General features: G+C 44.8%; 1 protein-coding gene across 8 annotated transcripts in view; it reads right to left on the reverse strand.

Moving 5' to 3' along the window:
• Positions 1–19,331, reverse strand: part of SH3PXD2A (SH3 and PX domains 2A) — a 246,473-nt gene that overhangs the window by 70,932 nt on the left and 156,210 nt on the right. For 6 of the 8 annotated variants that reach the window (XM_021536305.2, XM_021536308.3, XM_021536304.2 and 3 more), the window contains one exon: positions 8,380–8,427. The exons of the other annotated variants lie outside the window; for them this stretch is intronic. In XM_021536305.2, coding sequence (XP_021391980.2) covers positions 8,380–8,427 — 48 coding nt within the window. The remainder of the gene's footprint in view (positions 1–8,379; positions 8,428–19,331) is intronic. 8 annotated transcript variants of the gene reach the window in all.

The following is a 19,331-nucleotide window of genomic DNA, read 5'->3' on the forward strand; positions in this document are numbered from 1 at the left end:
CATATTCGTCTGCACTGCAGCCCTTAAATAGAAACACATGAGCGGGGCTGAAAGAGAGGGAGGTGGGGTGGAGGGAGGGGAGGGGAGGGCGGGGAAGAGTGTTTACTTGAAACAGAAGAAAAAAGTTGCAGCGCCAGATCGCTGCTCAAACGCGGCCGCCCCCCGCCTGCCCCGCGGTTCCGCATTCCCCCGGCGGGACGGGGCTCCGCTCCCCTTCTCCATCGCCTTTCTGCAGCCCTCGGAGCCAGCCCCCACTTCTTGATTTCTCTTCGGAGCAAGGGCTTTCGGCTGTCAGAGCCATTTATGAATGAGAGCAGGCGCTCACGCCAACAGGGGGGCCACGAAAGGTGCAAAATAACGCTCCCCTCCCTCCCTTCCCCCACACTACTGCTCTTTGTAAAATTATTATTATTTCTGACTTTTTCACCCCCAAAGCGAAATGATGGATTTAGCGAGGTGGAGCCACGAGGCAGGCCCAGCGCGGTGCCAGATGTGGAGGAGCCCTCGGGCTGCGCCGCTGGGGCCTCGGCGCTCCAAACCAGCACGGGCTGAGCCCGGCTCAGACACCGCCCCGAGAACCTCTCCGTTCAGGTCTCCACTTTGTGAGAGCCAACGTGCCTTAATGCAAAACTATCTTACAGGTTTTCTCGATTACGGCAGTTTGGGGCACTGGCATTATTATACTTTTTACATATTAAGAGGCAGTTCCTGCTGCTCTGGATTAAGATGTGGATTGAACGGGAGGACAGAAGCAGATCTACAACCACTTTACACAACAGGGACACAGCCAGGAGCAGACTCCAGGTTTTCCTGAATTTCTGATGACAAATTGGCTACAAGAGACGGGAAGGAAGTAGCATGGTCTGAAACTGTCCACCAGAAAAGTCAAGGGACTGACAGCCAAGCACAGGATGCTGGGTGCTGTATTTCCAAGCTCAGCATGTTCATGTGTTTGGACTGGAGATGCAAAGTGATTCTACAGACAAGTAATTAGCATCCCTGCCAAGAAAGAGGTAAAGAATGCATCAGTCATTAAAACAGCATCCTGTGAAATGAAAATCCTAGAAAAAAAGCAATTAATTAAACTGTTTCCTGAAAGGAAACACTATCACAATGCCTCCCTTTGGACCAGGTTTAAGAAATCCAGAAAGTTAGAAGACTTCCTTGCTCCCTAAGCATGCCTTGGCCTCTCCTCAAATTATGTGAGTTAATTTTCTTTAAAGAAGAGCCATCTCCTCTAGAAGCTTGTGTTTAAGAGATTTAGCTTTTCTATAGATAATTGAACCACAGCCAGTAGCAGGAATAGGAGAAGACCATGAACTGACAACATGGAAATTTATAATGCAAATTTTCACCATAGCTGTCCCTTCCTAATAAGCATCATGTTTCTCTTCATGATCAATCAACCCGACTCATGCACTCTGGTTTAACCAGTGCTATTTGGGCTATCTAGAGTACAATGAGATGCTCTCCCCTGTTTCACACTGTTTCCCACACAGTTTTTCTCCAGTCCAGAATCTAGCAGCTCTATAATCTTCCTTCAACCTGCTTAGGCAAGTAATACTTATAAACCTTACTTCATTTTAGTCTTGAGATAAATACAAGTTTTTTAACCAGAAACAAAAGCTGTCATGGACTGTCTGTCTATGCACGTGCACCAGCAGAGAATTCAGTGTGTAGAAAGGCAACAGGGATCAAACAGTGGCAGGGGGAGCAGGGGACATGCAGGAAGCTAATTGCTAAACCAACAACTCAAATGCCTTCTTTCCTCCAACCTAGTAGGCAGTTTTCATGGGACTGGAGTAAGGAAAAAAAATCCAGAAGACTGCATTGGCTTGCTGGCGGGAGCAGTGTTCATGTGATGCATGTGTCCCTGCTGGGAACAAAGAGAGGACCAGGCTGGAGCACAGGCTGGCAAACACCCCACCAGCAGCCACAGAGGTCCTGCCAGGGACCATGTGCCAGAGGAATGCCCTTGCCAGGAAACATGGAGAATCAGCGAATCAGCACTTGAAATCCACCTCCACAACTCTGCTTAAAAAAAAAAAAACAAAACAAAACAAAACAAAACAAAAAAAAACCCCAAAAAAAAGCCAAACCAAAAAACCAAACAACCAAATAAACCAAAAAAAACCCAAAAAAACAAAACAAAACAAAATCCAAAAAAACCCCCCAAAAAACCTAAAAAACCACCCCACCACCAGTTTTGCAAGATAGGTTTTATCTGCATTCTCATATCTGAAATCCAGCAGGGTTTCTCTGGGTTACTCTGTCCTGCCTTGGATAAGGTAGTCACTGCAGGAGAATTTTTTTGTCACTACAGTGGCTGGAGGAACACATACAATTAAGAAATTGTTTTAACAGACGCTTGTATAACTGCTACAGGGCTCCTATTAAGACAAAAAAAAAAAATAGGGTGATAAATTCCTTGTTCTAGGAAGTAACCAAGGTCAAACAAACTTGTTCATTTACAGCTGCAGCAGATCATGGCTAGAGGATATCCCCCTTTCGAGGCGTGGGGTCCCTGTGGCTCCTGGAATGATGGTCATCCAAGATTAGGTACTGCACAATGGGGAAGATTTCAGTAAGAGCAAAAAAAAAGGAAGAAAAGGAGGAGGAAAAGACAGAGAAATAGCTCCTTTCAGTAACCAAAAGCCTTAACCATTTTCTAGGTAGCCTGGTTTGGGTTGTTACTACATTCCCTTCAGGCACAGTCAGTAGAGCAAGTGACTCTAATCCTCCTCAGCTTTCCATCATCCACAATCTTTAGATGAATTACTGCTCAGTGACACTCAGGATGCCCACAACATTGCTGCTATACTATGTCAGACTCTCCAAAGGGGATTCAAAAGAACAAGACAGGCAACACCACAGGCAGCACAGCACCAATTACACCCGCTGCCCTGGGCAGTTCTGCGTCCCTGCCAATTAGTTCAGGTCTAATTTGTAACACAGGACACAGCATGCATTGAAGAGTAACAGCCTGCTCAGTGTGAGCACGCCAGGGGACAGGGATGCAGCGTGGCATGAGTTCCCCAGCAAGCTCACATGCAGCTGCAATGCCACCCTGACACAACAGCCCTACTTTTTAAAAAGCGTCTTCAGCCAAGGCAGGAGAAATGGAGAGCAGAGGATAGGATAACACTGATGTGCCAGGTAGAGGTCCCCCCTCCTCTCCCTCCAATAAAGCAGAATTAGTGTTTTGGTTAAGCTCCAACTTGCAAGCCCTCCCCAGAGCAGAGCACAGATTGCTGGCTGAAATAAGAGTTTGCTTGCCTCTCCATTTCTTTTTGCCTCGAGTCCGTTTCCTGGTAAAAGTCTTGAGGATACCCCTCCTCCTCTCCATAGGGCTCCACTTTACAATCCTCCCGCTCCTCACCTCAGCACTTCTCTTCCTGGGGCGGAGCAGAAATGTCATTGGAGCTTGTCCATGCCCCTCACAGCTGGCACTATTAAGTGACAACAGTTGCACCCTGTCCCCCTCACCAGGCAGCGAGGAGGGAGCATCATTCCTCCTGCTGCACTCGGAGACCAGCAGCTACGGTGAAAGCCTCCTAAATAAGAGCGCAGAACGCCTGTTCCAACAACATCATCCTCCTCCTCCTGTGTTGCAACAGCTAAGACCTACGATGGTTTTGCAATAGCCAAAAATGAAAACCACCAACTGGACTCCAAAAATAAAATCATCTGGATACGGGAATGTGAGACTCCTGATCTTTGCCAGATTACTCTGTTGTTATCAGGCTATAAACATGTCTGCTCTTTTAATCCATACAGTGCGCAGGCTTTTATATTGCTCTTTCATGATTATCAATCGAATGTTTACAGATTAGGACTAAATGAATTAGTACTGGGCTGGTCAGTGGAAGTCCCGCAGAAGCAGCCAAGCCCACAGAAACGGCCGGTGAGCGCCAGCAGGGCGAGTCACAGCCGCACCAGCAGCTGGCAGGCAGTCCAGCCCTTCCGCATGGGCACGGCTGCCGGGGACACGCGTGGAGCCCCCACGCTCGGCTGCCCGGCGGACACGGCCCCGGGGTCCTGGCATTCCATCAATAATGGCAGAGCTCTGCCCCTTCCACGCGCAGGGAGGAGTAACCGCGGCAGCTTGGATCTGGAGCTGCGGTTTCTTGTTAAAGACAGTTCTTGAAGGGTGAACTTTCATGTGTCTCTGGAAAACTCCTTTCAGAGAAGGACAAAGGGGGGAAAAAAAAAAGCCCAAAGAGCAGCAAGCCTACTTAAAATCAGATCAGTCTAACCCCTTACCACAATCATACACCCAGATCTAGACACATGGAATTCCTTCCCCTAAAAACTTCACCTCTTTTCTTTCTTATCAGAAGGACCACATGACTATAATAAATAAACATTAAAATTGCATGTTTTTTTAAAGCCTTCTACCCATGATTTATCCTGAGCTGGGTTAAGATAGAGAGCTTAGTTCCATCTAAAAATTGGGTTAAATGTGTACTGTACACAAGATAAAACAGACTGCCATGTAACACATGTGAAAGTACACAAGAGTTCATCATATTGCAGCAGTGTTAGAAAAATAGTTCTTAAAATAACCAGTTCCTAAAGTAAGCAGTGAAATGAGACAAATGAAGCCTGTTACAAATCTCTATGGGGACAACATGGATTCAGATCAAAACTGTGTTTCCCAGTCTAGGATCGCTCTTCTATTCAGTGAGAGGGTCTTTGTTTTGTCTTTGTATTTTGGATTTCTGTTCATTTTTTTATTCCTTGTGTGACCTAAACAATCAGGGCTTTGACTCATCTCCTAAATATTCCTGCACTACAGCCTGTCACACTTCAGCCCTGTTGCCACTTACCAAAATTCAGACTGTATTTATACATCAATTATTCCTGGAGGTAAGACTACTACTGCCACAAGCTGTGAGTGAAGGGGATTTATCTTCATCCCTCCCACCAGATAGCAATCCTCCCAATCCTAATAGTGTTTAACCTCAGAGCTCAGAGGCTCTTGGTGTAGCAGCCCTGAGCCACAAAGCTTTAGGGACAGAGACAAAAGTTTATCACCTTCCACAGTTACTTTGGAAATTCAGTACAAATCCAGTCTCAAGGTCTGGATTATTGCCAATTATAGAAGAAAAACACTTGGGCAAGTTCATCAAATGGGTTATTAATACACTGTGATTTCTGTAGTTCTTCCCTGAGCCTGGCCAGGTAGCTCTTTTACAAAGCACAAAGACACTCTATTGCCTTTTTAGAAGAGACTTTCAAAAGTAGGTGACACGCTGCAATTAGATAGAGATGGGTGGAAAGCAGAAAGGGAATGGTTTGGATCTGGCCACGTAGGTAATGCAGAAGACCCAAAGCCAGAGAAGTTTAGGCTAAAACCTTCTCCAAATCCTGAAGAATGCCCAAGAATAAAACAAAATTGAGCATCATGCATGCAGTAATGTCTAGGTCAGTACATAAACCCTCTCACCACAGGCTGGCAGCCTTGACTGATGTATGAGAAGTTTCTCTCTAAGTGAGCATCCATCCAACCATCCACCTTCCTTGCTAATGTGCTCTGCAAGATTTTCAGGACATTGGGCAATAGTAGCCAAAGCTCTAGCCTTTCTTGCTATCTTTTTGGTTAAACATACCTAGATGGTAACTCTGTGAGCTGCACTAAGTCTCTCCTAACCTCTTGGCTTGCTGCTGCAAGCAGCTATAGGGGGCTCATGCCAATAGCACACAGTGCCACCAAGAAAAGACTATGATCAGCAATCATAGCAGCAAAAAATTATCTGGATTCATTCCCCACCATAAGACACACATAGTACTTTTTATCACTTTTAAGAACCAAGACCTGGGTGAGTCTTCAAGAGTCTGGGACAAGTGTCAGCTTTACCTGTAGACTGTGGCTTCCAACCGTGGAGTATGTGTGACAGACAGCTAAAACCAGCAGCACAACACAGCCCCCACAGGCAGAGCCTCAGCAATGAGCCTGGCCCAGGTAAATGGCAGGAGCTCTCTCCAGTTCAGTTCTTCCCTCTTTACAGCCCTCAGCAGCACTACCAACAAAATCCCGACCAACAGAAAAATTCAGTGCTGACCTTTGCCAAGTGGAGCCTGTTGGTCTCGCGATTTTTAGTTTTTATTTTTGATCTGCTAGGTTTTAAAATAGAGCCAAGAAAAATTAGAGGCGGGAGGGTGAAAGTAAAAAGTTGAGTCCTCTTTCCACTCCTTCTTGGAAAGTTGGCTCTCTTAACAGTGATTCCAACCAACTAGGTTACAGGTAGCAACAGTTAAAAAAACTTAAGTAGTATTTTGCACACAAATCTGTTAAACTGCTTGGAGATTTTCACACAGCTGCCAAAGTGGGTCTTCCACCAGGCTGAAGTCACCAATATACTCTGGCATTTGTCCTAGTCCTGCTCAGTGGTGCAATGCCAATCCCTCCACACGGCACAAAGTGGACCAGCCAAGGATTTTAACAGCAGTCAGGGTGACTAAACTAGAGTCCCACCACAGCACCTCCCAGGGTGTGGCTGTGTGGCACCCATCTTCTTCTAAAGTACAAAATGAAACCACTTTGAAGCCTTAGTTAGAGTCTCCACTTCATGGAGCAGGTTCATAACCCCAGAACTAGGGCAGCATGAAACTGGATTCTGTTCTCATCTCCAAGCCACAGCCTAGCTAGGACACATAAATGTACTACATAGTAAAGAGCACATCCAAATTCAAGTCTGATCTACCAGCTTGACGTATCAGGATACAGCCTATGGCAGATGTGAACTGAAGAACAGCTATTTTGGAAACTGGAGAGAAACTGAGTGGCCACATAAACTAGAACAGCACGGAGAGCTAAGAACTTGCCAAATGTACATAAGACTTTTGAGCATCACTATGTATCAACATTCACCTTCTCAAGCACCATGCAAGGCAATTAATCACTTACATTTGCACACTCATCATGCACTTCTTTTTGCCAATCTAGCAACATGCATTTAGCTCAAAACAGTAAGCAGAAGGGAAAAAATTGTATTAAAGGCTTTGCTTCCTTGCCCTTTGAGAAGGCTAAAAACTTTGCCATTTTATAAATGGCAACAGTTTGCCATTTTATAAATGACAACATGAAATAGTCCCAACAGATCTATTGACTCAAAGAAATCCAATCTCACCCCCCAGCCATGTAACCTGAGGGGTTCTTGTCATTTTTCCCGAGGGACACCACCTCTTCTGTCTCCCCCTCAACATGTTTCACTCCTGCTCAGTCTCATTCTGCTTTTCTGTCCCAACTCCCCCATGACCTATGAAGCAGCAGGCTCCTGTGACTGAATACTTCAGATATTTCTGCACTTTTATATCCAGTTACCACCCTCAAATTAGACCTATTCTGCAAACATGAGGCAGAACCCCCCAAGAAAATATTCAACTTCTGTCAAGAACAGCATTTCTGGAATCACAGCAGTCTTGCTCACTAAACACTTCAGACAAGATTCATCCATCAAGGATGGTGGGATTTTGTTCACATACTTTTAACAGGGCATGAACTTGAATATTCTACCAAATCTGCTATGGAAATCAGCAGGAGTGTTTCCATCTTTCCTTGCCACAGGACCTATATGTAGCCTTAACTGCTTGAGTGACCAGCCCAGCATCCTGTACAGACACAGGATCTATCACTTGTGATCTTTCCTTCTAAGTCTGAAGGAGAAAAGAATTCTTCTTTGATATTCCATGTCACGTGACAAATGTTTGCAGAAGAAATCAACTGGTTACACAGCAGAAGTCCTGATTCCTTATACTATAAAGCTTAGTTTTTGCCTTGTATAGGACTGCTCCCTAGCCCCTGACACCTCACCTAGAAGCTGCTCCCCTGCCTCCTCCTCCTCCTTCCTGACTCATTGCAACAAGAAGGCTGATGCTCCCTTGAAAATTTTGCATCTTTATCAGAGTTTGATTTTTCATGTGAAACCACTTCTGTTTACTGGGGGAATGCAAAGAGCATTTTAGAGGGATAGGGAGCACACAGTCATGTTTCTCTGCCTTATCCCAACCTGTAAAATTTCTCCCACATAGAATAGTGAGAGCACAGCTGTGCAGATACTCAGCTGTGGCCAGGCTCAACCCACTGCAAGAGGGAAGCTGCCTTGGACTGAGGCTTTGTGTTGGGCAATGAAAATAAAACCCTGCAAACTACTAACCCTGCTAGCAGCAACATCAAGGTGAGGCAGTCATCAGAAAAGCAAAGCTCTTCCTTACCAGAAACTGTGCATCATGAAACATTAATACACAAGCAGACAACAGATCCTGGGTATTCACTGCCAGAGATTCACATTCAAGACAACTCCAAAACCACACACAGCTTGAACTAGAGAATTCTGGTTTTAATAGCATGCAGAACACCAAGACACAAGAATTTACCTGGAGCGACACTCTTTTTTGGAGTCTCAGACAAACTGGACATCCAAACTTGAAATCCAATCATAGGGCAGCCATGAAAAAAGAAAGTAATTAGAAACACAAGAAAACAGTCAAAACCAGTCATATCAGAAAGTCTGAAAGTCAGTAAAGACAGCTTTGAAAGAGACAAAGTTTTTCTTAAGAGTAGTATTGGCATTATGGGGACTCAGAGGAAGGTCACGTCATAAGAAGCACCCAATTAATTTTTATGTTTTAGTGGATTTGCAGAACTTATGAAACTGATCTGTAGGTGATTCAGTTTTGAGCTCTAAGAAAAAGATACGCCCTGAGCTTATTCCCAATAGCTCAGAAGACACATACCAAGAGACAGTTTGACTTACTAAGCCTCAGACCTGCAAAACTATTTATCTTTGCAGCTGTTAATCATACCCAAAAGATACATAGACAACTCACAGAGACTGAGCTTAGCAAACACATATTAGTTTCAATAAGCATCTTGTTACTCTGGAATTGCATTAAGGAAAATAACAATAGACAAATAATGCTCCACTGAAAAGAGTACAAACCTCCAATTAAGGTACATTCAGAGTATAACTAGAAATTCAATTTTTTAACCAATGAATGAGACAGAGATCAGGTTAAGGAGAAAGCTGATAGGAGTTGCTGTTAACAAGGTCAAAAGGTTTCCCTCCCTCTCCATGAAATGTGGTGGAAATACTTGGCCTGGGAATTTGGGAATAATCTTCAAATGTTAAGTGTTAATTTTTTCTTGAATACACTGGAAGTATGTTTTGAAAGTTAACGGATTTCCCCTCATTTCTAAATAACAAACATTCCCCTTCTCTGGGATGAAGGAGCAGAAGGGCAGCTGTTATTCTCTCCTTGCCTGTGAGAAGAGACATCTAGGAAGAGATGTTTATATGACAATCTAAGAAGTTGCTATATTCTGACAACTACAAAACGCAATTTGAAAAACCTGTTTGCACTGGGGAACCCTGTTCTGGACCCAGCAGTTTAACAACAGAGAAGATGCAACCATCAACCAACTGGAGGGAAAAGCAGGCTGTACTGGTGGCCTTGTCTATTTGTTACTGTCTTTTGAACTGCAGAGTATCTCCAAGACATAAAAAGATTAATAGATAGTAATGTAATAGATTCACAGTACATATGTAACTGAGGAATTGCTAGCACGATACAAATGTTAAGAAACAGCTTTCAAACTTTCCCAATGGAAACCAGAGGTCCAAGAAACACATTGCTGTTTTCTCAGCACTAAGGGAATGCTGAGGTTTTGAAATCCTTTCTTTAAATTAGGGACACAATTTTCATTGTGTAGTTGCACTGCAATTCAAATGGATTCAGAGTTTTGACTACTTTGCAGTAAACTCTCTATAGTGGCAGCTTGGAGAAAATGCTTTCAACCATCTGCCTCTCAAACCCATGTGCTGCACTGTCACAATACACTACAAAATACAGAGTGGTAAATAACAATAATTTACTTTGGACTACCATTTAAGAAAAAATGGAAAAAGCTTTGCATTGGTGGAGTGCAACAGGAAATAATCTGGCAGAGTAACTTGTGCTGTAGCTCATGGAGGGAATATACAGCATGTTTCTGTTACAGACTGGGGGCACGCATGGCAAAGGGTGTGAAGGAGTTGTTGTCAGCAGCTTGTCTATTAGCTTTTGAATAGTCTTCCACTGCCTTCAGAGCACGATTATGAACTTCAGTCAGCTGTCAGAACTTTTTCCAGACAGAAGAACCTGAATACAACAATGATAAATCAAGCAGATGATGTATTGCAGGAGTAACTGAGAAAATTTCAAAGTTTGCCCCCACCCAAGCTGCAGCAAAAGACAGAAACACCCGAAGTTAGAGGAAATATGCTGCACTTAACACAAGTTTAGGGCTACTGTGGACATATTTACCCAAGAAGAGAGAGAGTTTAAACCTAGATCAACAGTAGCCATATTGTAAGACACTCATGTGAGATCTCACCACAAATAAAGCAATTCTGTTAGCAATTATCAATTTCTCAAAAACCTTCTTTTTAAACAAAGTATTTTTTTCTCCTTGTCAAAACTATTGGCTTAAGCCAGAAAAGAAGGACAAAATAAGTATGAACTGGTAAACAATCCCACAGGTTGCCAATGTGGGTTTCCCAGCCCAGGAAGCAGCATAAAAGCAGCAGCACTTCTGAGCTGCCCCAGCCTGACAGCAGCTAGAAGTGGATGAGGTTGCTTCTGAAGCAGAAGACAGCCAGCATATTTCAGCTGCTCCTGCACATCTGCTTAGCATTAAACTTCCTTCTTGGGGATTTTTTTTTTTTTATTCCAAGACATTTAAGCTCTAATTGCTACCAGCTTTTAAGAGTCCCCCCTACAAATAATAAAAATATCAGACATTAGTGATAGATTCCACTTCACAGAGAGCTCAAACGAAGAGCCGCGGCGGGAGCCAGCATACGAGGAGGAGGTCAGAGGCCTCAGAAACATGCTGTGCCTGAGCCAACAAAACACAAGCTTTGAACAGCCCCAGGTTTCCCCTTTAGGACAGGGTTTTACTGGAATTCTGCATGAGGATTGGACCTGGTTTCCAATGGGACTGGTAACAGTAAACGAACAAACCTTTGCTTCCTGCCACTCCTCTCCCCCACTGCCACAAGGCTGAACACTGGATCTCGGATCACTTGGAAGTGCAGGGGGGGAAATCTCAGTATCTGGAAGGAAAATTAAAGCTGCCTGCTCAAAGCAGGCCACTCCTAGGGCAACGGCATCCCAATTCTGCTCTTAACACCACTCCCCACAGCCCCTGCTGCCGACTTCAATTGGAGCCAGAACAAACTCCTCCTACCGGAATTATTTTTAAAAACTCAAAAGGAACACGAATCCATAAATTACAGCTAAGTCACGAGGCCAAGGCAGTTGTGAAGAGCACAGAGGAGGCTCTCCTTCAGAGCCACACTGCACAGAAATAGCAGCACAGCAGGCACGTCACTGGAAGTGGCTGCAGAACCCCGTCCCATCACTTTCCAGCTGCCAAGATGGAGTTGGGCAACCCTCCGACAGGTCAAGGGGGGCCCTTAGGTGTGAAAGAAAAGGAAGGAGTTGAAGGGGCAAAAAGCTTTGAAGACAGAATTAAGCTGGTTGCTGTGGTGAACATGAAACATATTATTCTAGATTTCAGCAGAAGCTTTTGTGCTGCCAGTGAGACTGGTTTGTTTGCTGCTCCTCCCACCTCTGGCAAGAGAGCAGGCGCCAGACTGCTGGGGACTAATGCTTTATGCTTGTGATACAGCTCCACTCATCTCATTTTAGCAGCAGACTATTTGTCTTTTGTACAGTTAGAGCAGAGTAAGCTTCCACAAAAACCTACAATAGCTGGAGTCAGTCTAGAATCAAATGCATGAGCTCAATGCTACCAAAATGCAGATACCACGTTCATGGCATCATCCATGTTCATCAGTACTGCACATCCAGGTGGGCCCCTGGCCCAGCAGGTGCAGAGGAACCCCTCCTCCATGGGCATTTTTGCAGCAGCTACTGATGCAGGTTCCTCTTGTTAGCAACACTGTCTGAAATCAGTTCAGTTCAGTGTTGAGCCCAGCATCCATGACTTAACACTGCTGCCAGCACATGAGGGACACTCTCCTGCAGGATCACAGTTGCTGGGGCTATCAAGGACCTTTATAACCAGCTTTTTTTAAAACAAAAAGCTGTCTAGCTTGTTAAGCTACATATTTCCCAACAACTGTCCTGCATTAATTGTGGGCAATTGGATCATGCTGGTCATGAGTTTCAGTATGGTTGTAGTTCTGGTGATGTTACCCTTGCCCCAAATGGTTTCTGTGCATAGCTGAGAAATTAGCAGGGGCCAAAGACAGGCTCCTACAAGTGATCTGGATGTGGCTACCTTGCTTTGGAGGGCAAGAAGTTTATTTATACAGGTATGGCCTGTTCTTGGGAAATGGCCTTCCATGGAAGACAACAGTCTCAGGGCAATTTAACTAATAAAACTATTTTGTTCTCATGAAGCCCTACCTTTTACATCAACTGGTAACACCAAAATCTCCCAGCTGTTACAGTATAACTTAAATTACTGAAAAAGGGATTATAAGAACAAGTGGCCACGCTGAAGAGATAATGACATCTGGTCCCTTTCCAATAGTGCTCTGTTCCATGAGTGCAGTTGAGTGTTTTGCAGACTCATTTTGTAGACTTATACCCTTCCTGTCTTAATTGGAGGAGTGAAAAGAAAATAAGCAATGCAATCAGTAATTCCTCAGACTGGAGCTGGGGGAATGAGGAATGGGTGTGTTCTCATGCCAATAATGGTATCTGACAAGTCAGCAAGAAGTGGACTGACCACAGTGTTCCTTAGATGTGTCCACTTTTTAGAATTGGCCTAGAGCCTTGTTGGCTGCAATGTTCATCACACGTGGCAGAACAGAAAACAGAAGTTGAGCCTGTATTTCAGTTTACATTTTGGAAGACAAGCCTGCCAAGGAGTTGGTATACATGAAGCACTATGTTGTTGTCCTGGGGGCTCAGGTGGGACACCTTACTGCCCCAAGCAGGTAAAGAACCCAAAAGCCAGTCTCAGTCTACTCAGACCAGGGCTTCTTGCTGGGATTTTGTCTCCACTTTCCCCTTCCTTGCTTCCTCTCTGCATTCTTCAGACAAGCAAAGGAACAACTTCCTCCTCCTAACAAAGTGAGGCTGCCTAGTCAAGAGCAGAAAGCTCAGTGAGAAACCCCAAAACTGTGGGGCTTGTTTCTGCTTCCATCTGCAGACAGTGCACCATGCTCATACCCTTGTGACCCTCTCCAAAATCTCCATCCCCCAGACCCACTGACCATCCTTTGTCAGCCTGTCTCCAGGTTTCTCTCCTCTAGTCCCTTCCCCTTCAGCTGGGGCTTGACACTTCAGTTAAATGGGGAGGCAATAAAATGCAACAGTATTAGACTAGGGGAGGAAGACAGAAATACTTAGTGCTGCTAAGGTCCCCCCAGATATTGAAGTACTTCTACCAGAGAATTATTCTTGATACAGAGTCTATGTGTAGCTTTACAACATGGCTGGAAAGAGGAAAATGGCAGATGAGCCTTCATCCAAACTGAAACCATTTCCACACATTCTGGGCTCACACAATTAATTCATTCAATTAGGCACAGAACAACAGATAGTCAGAGAAACAGGAGGATGGCACAGAAAGGTTGCAAGTGTTTTGATCTATCTCACACAGTCCTACTCAGGGCACCCTGTTGAATTGTGCCATTGATTCTTCTCCCCTCAGACTCCAGAGAGACCTAAACAAAACCAACATTTGTGTCCAGTGCCTGGCTCAGTGTGAGCCTGGTCAGACATTAAACTTCTTAGGTGCCACCACAATAACAGATTCATTTGTTACTGTAATTGCTGGGCAAGCAGCTGTTCCACACCAGGGTAGCTTAAATAAACTTTCCTTGCTCTTATGTCCATGGGAAGCTGATGCATCATGTTTAAAGCAAGTATTTTAAGATAGTCTTTGAGGGAATACACATCTATTATTTTTCTCCCCAATAGGAGACTGTATTTTAAAGTAAACCTCTCATCCCTGCAGAGATATCTCCTCTTCTATGCACTTGAATATCACCTCCACTCCCCATGCCATCTGTTCAAGAGGGCTGTATCTTGAAAAAATATTTGACTAGTAGAATATCAAACATGCAAATCCAGCTAAAGTATCTGAGTAAGAGGATTGGCAGCAGACATTAAACAAGGCCCTTAATTTTAGTCTTCTTCACCAAGTTCAGCTTCATCACGAGCAGCCAGGGGAGGGCCTGTCATTGTGGGGGTGGGGGCAGAGGTGCTGGGCTGCAGTGATGAGCACAGCCAGCACCTTCCTCTTTCCCTGGCAGAAATGATCCCACTGGGAGCTGTCAGGCTCGGCACCTCCACGCTGCAGACCAACCTCAGACCACGTCCACTTGCCACGTAGCCTGGCGCATGCTAGACCCACACACACTGCTTGGAAAACGCTCACATCTGGCTTTCACGTGACTCGAGCGTGCCTCAGAAATTCATCATCTGGATAACTCACTCCTGCAGGGGAGAAATCCACAACCAGGGAGCCCTTTCCTGAGTTGGAACGGAGGAGTGGGGCCAGAGGATCGTGTGCTTGACAAACTGCACAGTGACACGCTCACAGCTGCATTTTCACAGCCTCATCCAGTCCTTCATCCTTTCTAAAAGTACAAACACAAAGAAAACTTAGTCCCAATTTTCCACTCTGTTTACTTCTGTAAAACCCCATTTTAATCCCATTTGCAGACCCAGAAGTATCCAGGACTGTTTCGTTTTTGTTCTGGCAGCCATTGCTCACATTAACTCTTTCCACATGGCAAGTGGGGATTGTTTCTCACATGATCCCTGTGGTACAGCCCCTGCACATACAGTTTTGTACCAGTTCCAAGTTTTGCTGGGAAGTGCCTAGAATATCTGAATGCTAATCCACATCTACAGCTGTACAAACTGAGAGCATCACCCCTCTGAGAAAAAGCCAGCCTCCAGCACTGCCAAGGAGGAGGGCAAAAAAGCCCCAGACGTTGCACTTGGAAACTCACAGGTACGTACACATGCTGGGATTCATGTGTGACTCAAAAAAATGGTGCAAGAGTCAAGTCCCAGCTGTCAAGGAGCCATAGTGCCAGGCACAGAACACTCAGCAGCACTGGTGTGTCCAGGCAGAGCTGGCCAATAATCAGTGCACACATTGTAACTCCTGCTGGACACCTCTGGAAGTAATGCTTCCAGCCATTTCTGGTTGGGTGAGCCACTCCATCCAGAGTGAGCCAGAGAGAAGATTTGTGCTGTCACGTAGCCTGGACACAGGCCAGCTAGAATGGGACAGGTGTGAAGCCACACACAAAGCTGGATGCACGTAGAGAGTGAGTGCTATTTTAGGGGTGAGTGCTCTCAACGGGCAAAGGACGCACACCCTACATCCAGGTTTTCAGAATCTGAGGACAGTGTTCACCAGCATTAGATTAATTTACCCAAAATGCTCAGGGAAGATTTTATCTGCTCCTCTGAGCCAGCCAGACCCATCTGTGCCCCATACAGATTCCTGCGGTGGCTGAGGATCATCACCCTCTGCTCCAGCTCCCAAATGTACTTCTCACCTGCCTTATCCAGTGTGCCAAAATCAAAATACCAGTACTCTCTGTGCAAGAGAGGAAAAACCCATGCAGGCAGCGTTAATACCATCTGCCACTGACAGACAGAAGATGGAGGCAGAACAGGAGCAGATGGAGAACAGAGAATTTCTTAAAACCAAGAGAAATGACATTATATCCTCTAAGGTACCCAAAGCACTCTGAGCTTGGCTGAAGACTCTCTGAGGTATTTGCAGGGTTCAAACTGTTCTACCATGGCTGTGCTCAAGCCACACCTCATTTTTCCAGCCCTGCCTGCACCCAGTCTCCCTGCCCTCTCTCCTGGACTCTCTGCAGCACTGATGCTGAACTGGGAACGGCAAAGAACACAAACACATTCTTTTCCCTAATCCTGCACCCTGTCCCCACACTTCAGATTAAAAGCCAAGGAGCAAAACAAAAACCCACACAACATACAAACATCTCTTTCTCTCTTATCCCATTTTCCTCCCACCCCAGCATATGGGCCACCCAGAAGATGACAGTGATCCTATGCATCTAATGGGCCACATGTCCTGTCAGCAGAAAACTGAAGCAGTGCAGAATAAAGTCTCCTATCTGCTCTCCTCGTCAGTAGCCTCAGGCAGAAGTCCAAAGCACTTCAGTTTAAGCAGTGACTTTAAAAATATGGTGTACAAGCAGAAGTGTGAGATCAGCTTCCTTCTGCCAGAACACTGCAGACTGGATTTGGAGCGTGGGATTGGAGTGGACAGATTCACATCTTGACTGAAGATGCAGAATTGGGTCACACACGCACAGATGCTGCAAGGACATGAAATCTGCCTGACTTAGTGGCAGCTCCTCCTCAAATTCTGCTCTCTTCTGGTGCACCTGAGCACAGCATTAGCAGTCTTGCCTTGGAAAAAAACCCAAACCGACAGAATTGATGCTCCTCTAATTATATTAAAAACTTGTTTTTTAAAAAAAGATTTACAGTCTTGTTAAAAAAAAAAAATCAGGAAAAAAAAATTAGGTCTTTAGGGAATAACTGCATCAAGCAAAAGCCAATAAATATATCAGAAGTTTAGCAAATTCACTACCTGAGGAGAAATAATTCTCAGTCATGAGAAGAGGAAGCTCTGTCATTGATGACTGAATTAAAGATGCACATTGAGATCATTAACTACTAACTTCTTCCAGAGCCAGGCCCAAGATGTATATCCCCAATAATTAAATTAAAACGTTTGTTTGGTCCTTAACTGCTATGCTTTTGCCTATTCTATCCTTTTTTTATTACTAAATCCTTTATCTTCCTGAAAAAAAAAAAAAAAAAAAAGCAGCAGCTATGAGAACCAAAATGTTCTGCCAGAATCTGCTGTTTTTAAATTCCGTGCAGTAATTAGCACATACAGCCAAGAAGATTAATCGTATGATGAGGGAACAGATCACGATTTCGGATCAAGAGCAATCTTGCAATCTTGTCAGTGCATGCTTCTGAAGTTATAAAATACTGACTGGCAAACTATCTCACCCAGCCATCCACATAAACAGGCCAAATGGCACCAAGGAGCCAGTCCACCATCCCTGCTTCTGCCCTAATTGTAGGAAACAATGCAAGGAGCACAGTGCACACGTGTGATTCATCAGGATACAAACAAGTGCACATGCCTCAGTCTGCAGGGATCATGTCATACCACAGATTTCTTACAAGGATTAAGACACCAAGTTACATGATTTAAGATGTTCCTGGGGCCTTGCCATGGGCTTGGACAGATTCACATCTCTATTCACCACCTTAAAAAAGAACCTTCCAAGCTAAAGCTTTCAGAGCTTTAGGGAGACAGACTTCAAAGACAAACACCATAAGAGCAGAATGACTCAAAGTAACATTGGAGTTAAAAAATACATTCTAACTTTGTTGCTACCACCTGGGCTCAGATGCACTGAGCAATGACCAAATCCCTGCTTGGGGCAGGGAGCCCCCAGCATCTGCTGCAGTCACTACCCTGAAAGAAGATGCATTGCCCACAGTAGTTAATTGGGTTTTTCAGCCTCTTTAGTAACACACTTAGATTTGGCTTCTTTGAGAACTCAGTTAAAAGGCTTAAGAGTTCTTCTGACTGAGAAGGTAAAACTGAGACAGATGTCACAGTCAGCTGATTAGTTAAGGCATCCCCCAGTTCTAATACTAAACATGACTCCAGATGACATCTCATCAATACTGCAGCAACCTTAAAGCAAAGGAAAGGCAACACTATATGTCTTTTGGAGCAATCCTTCCTTCTCCCTCTACTGCAGCCATTTTCCACAAATACTACAAAACATCTGCCAGGGCTGGAGGCTGTACATTCCCTGCTTGCCCTGTACCTTTGTGTAGCTAAAGGCCTGGGAAGCTGGCAGAGACCTGCACATTCAATTGTTTTTAACTGAGCTTTGTTCCCAAGGCCACCACCTCAGTCCTGAAACAGGTAAAACCAGCTCCAGCCACACAGCCCTGCTGTCCAGCTGGAAGCTCACACGTTTGTGACCCCATTGAATGATTAAGCACAGAAGGGGTGGCACACACTATTAATTTTCTGCACATTGTCTTAAAGGAGGCAGCTCACACTAAGCCAAGAAAATAAAGTTCATTTATTAAAAGAAAAAAAAAAGGAAGAGCAAGACATGCCATGGAACTCTAAGTGCAGGCTAGACACATGCAGAGTGACAGGGTTAGAAAGGTTAAGCTCTGAAGTGATGAGCATAGCTCAGCTGTAAGGACAGAAAAAGCCACAAGTTCAGCCATTTCCCTTGGTAATTACAAATGAAGCAGGAAAAAAACCTATCCCAAATAATGCAAAGAAATAGCAATTTCTGTCCCTGAAGCTGACAGAGTGCACATCCTTAAAGCTTGTGGGCAAGAAAGAAAGTTTTTCTAGCAATGAAGAAATAGGCCAAGGAAGCAACTTTAGCCATCAGCTCCACGCATAATTCCTAGGCAGCATCCCACAAAGTGATCAGCCACGAGGATCCGTGGTGTTTGTACAACAATCTGCTTGTTTCTCACTTGAGGCCCCACTTCTGTCATGGCTGAAACTCTCAGCTCTGCTTAGTAATTTCCCCACTGAGGGAAAAGACAGCATTACAGATGTTTCTATAAAAAGTTTGTGAAGCATCTTCCAATGGACTCTGAAGTTTTTATTTACTTGCCAGCTGATATATCCTTCCTAGTTTTAGATTACAGGAGGGAAAGGAAATAGTGATTGTTGGCTGTGTGTAGCCATGATCTTGCTAGTGCAAAAATTGGACAGGGAAACCCAGCTGAAAGATAGTTTACTCATTCTAGGAAGCCTCATCAGCATCCCGAGGCAAGACTGGCTTGAACCAAATCATTAACTTAATATTCTAAGTGCCCAATTACTACTTAAAATAGACTTCAGCTGCCAGACTCGGCCAAAGCACAGCCAGCTCGATGCAGGCAGGATCCGAACACTGACAGAAAGGAAATACTGCAGGACTGATGGAGCCATAACTTCCATATTATTAAAGCTTATTCCTCTTCACTTGGAGGAGCATCCTACAGCACAGCCACAAGGTGCCAGAGGAAGCCACCAAGCAAAGGCTTGAAGCCAGCTGTGCTCCCAGCAGCAAGGTGGGCAGTCAGAGCAGGGGCAGTTTGGTTATGGTTTCAGAAGGGGATGGCCAGCAGTGCTCCTGCCCAGGCACATCGATAGCTGTGACCAAAAGGGCTTGGTCACCTACAAGGCAGGTGGCAGAGACCACTTTGAAAGCACCTCTTGTGCTGGATCTGACCTCACAGTTTGCAAAGAAAATCCT

The sequence above is a fragment of the Lonchura striata genome, chromosome 7 (assembly GCF_046129695.1).
Source record: "Lonchura striata isolate bLonStr1 chromosome 7, bLonStr1.mat, whole genome shotgun sequence".
Taxonomy (NCBI): domain Eukaryota; kingdom Metazoa; phylum Chordata; class Aves; order Passeriformes; family Estrildidae; genus Lonchura; species Lonchura striata.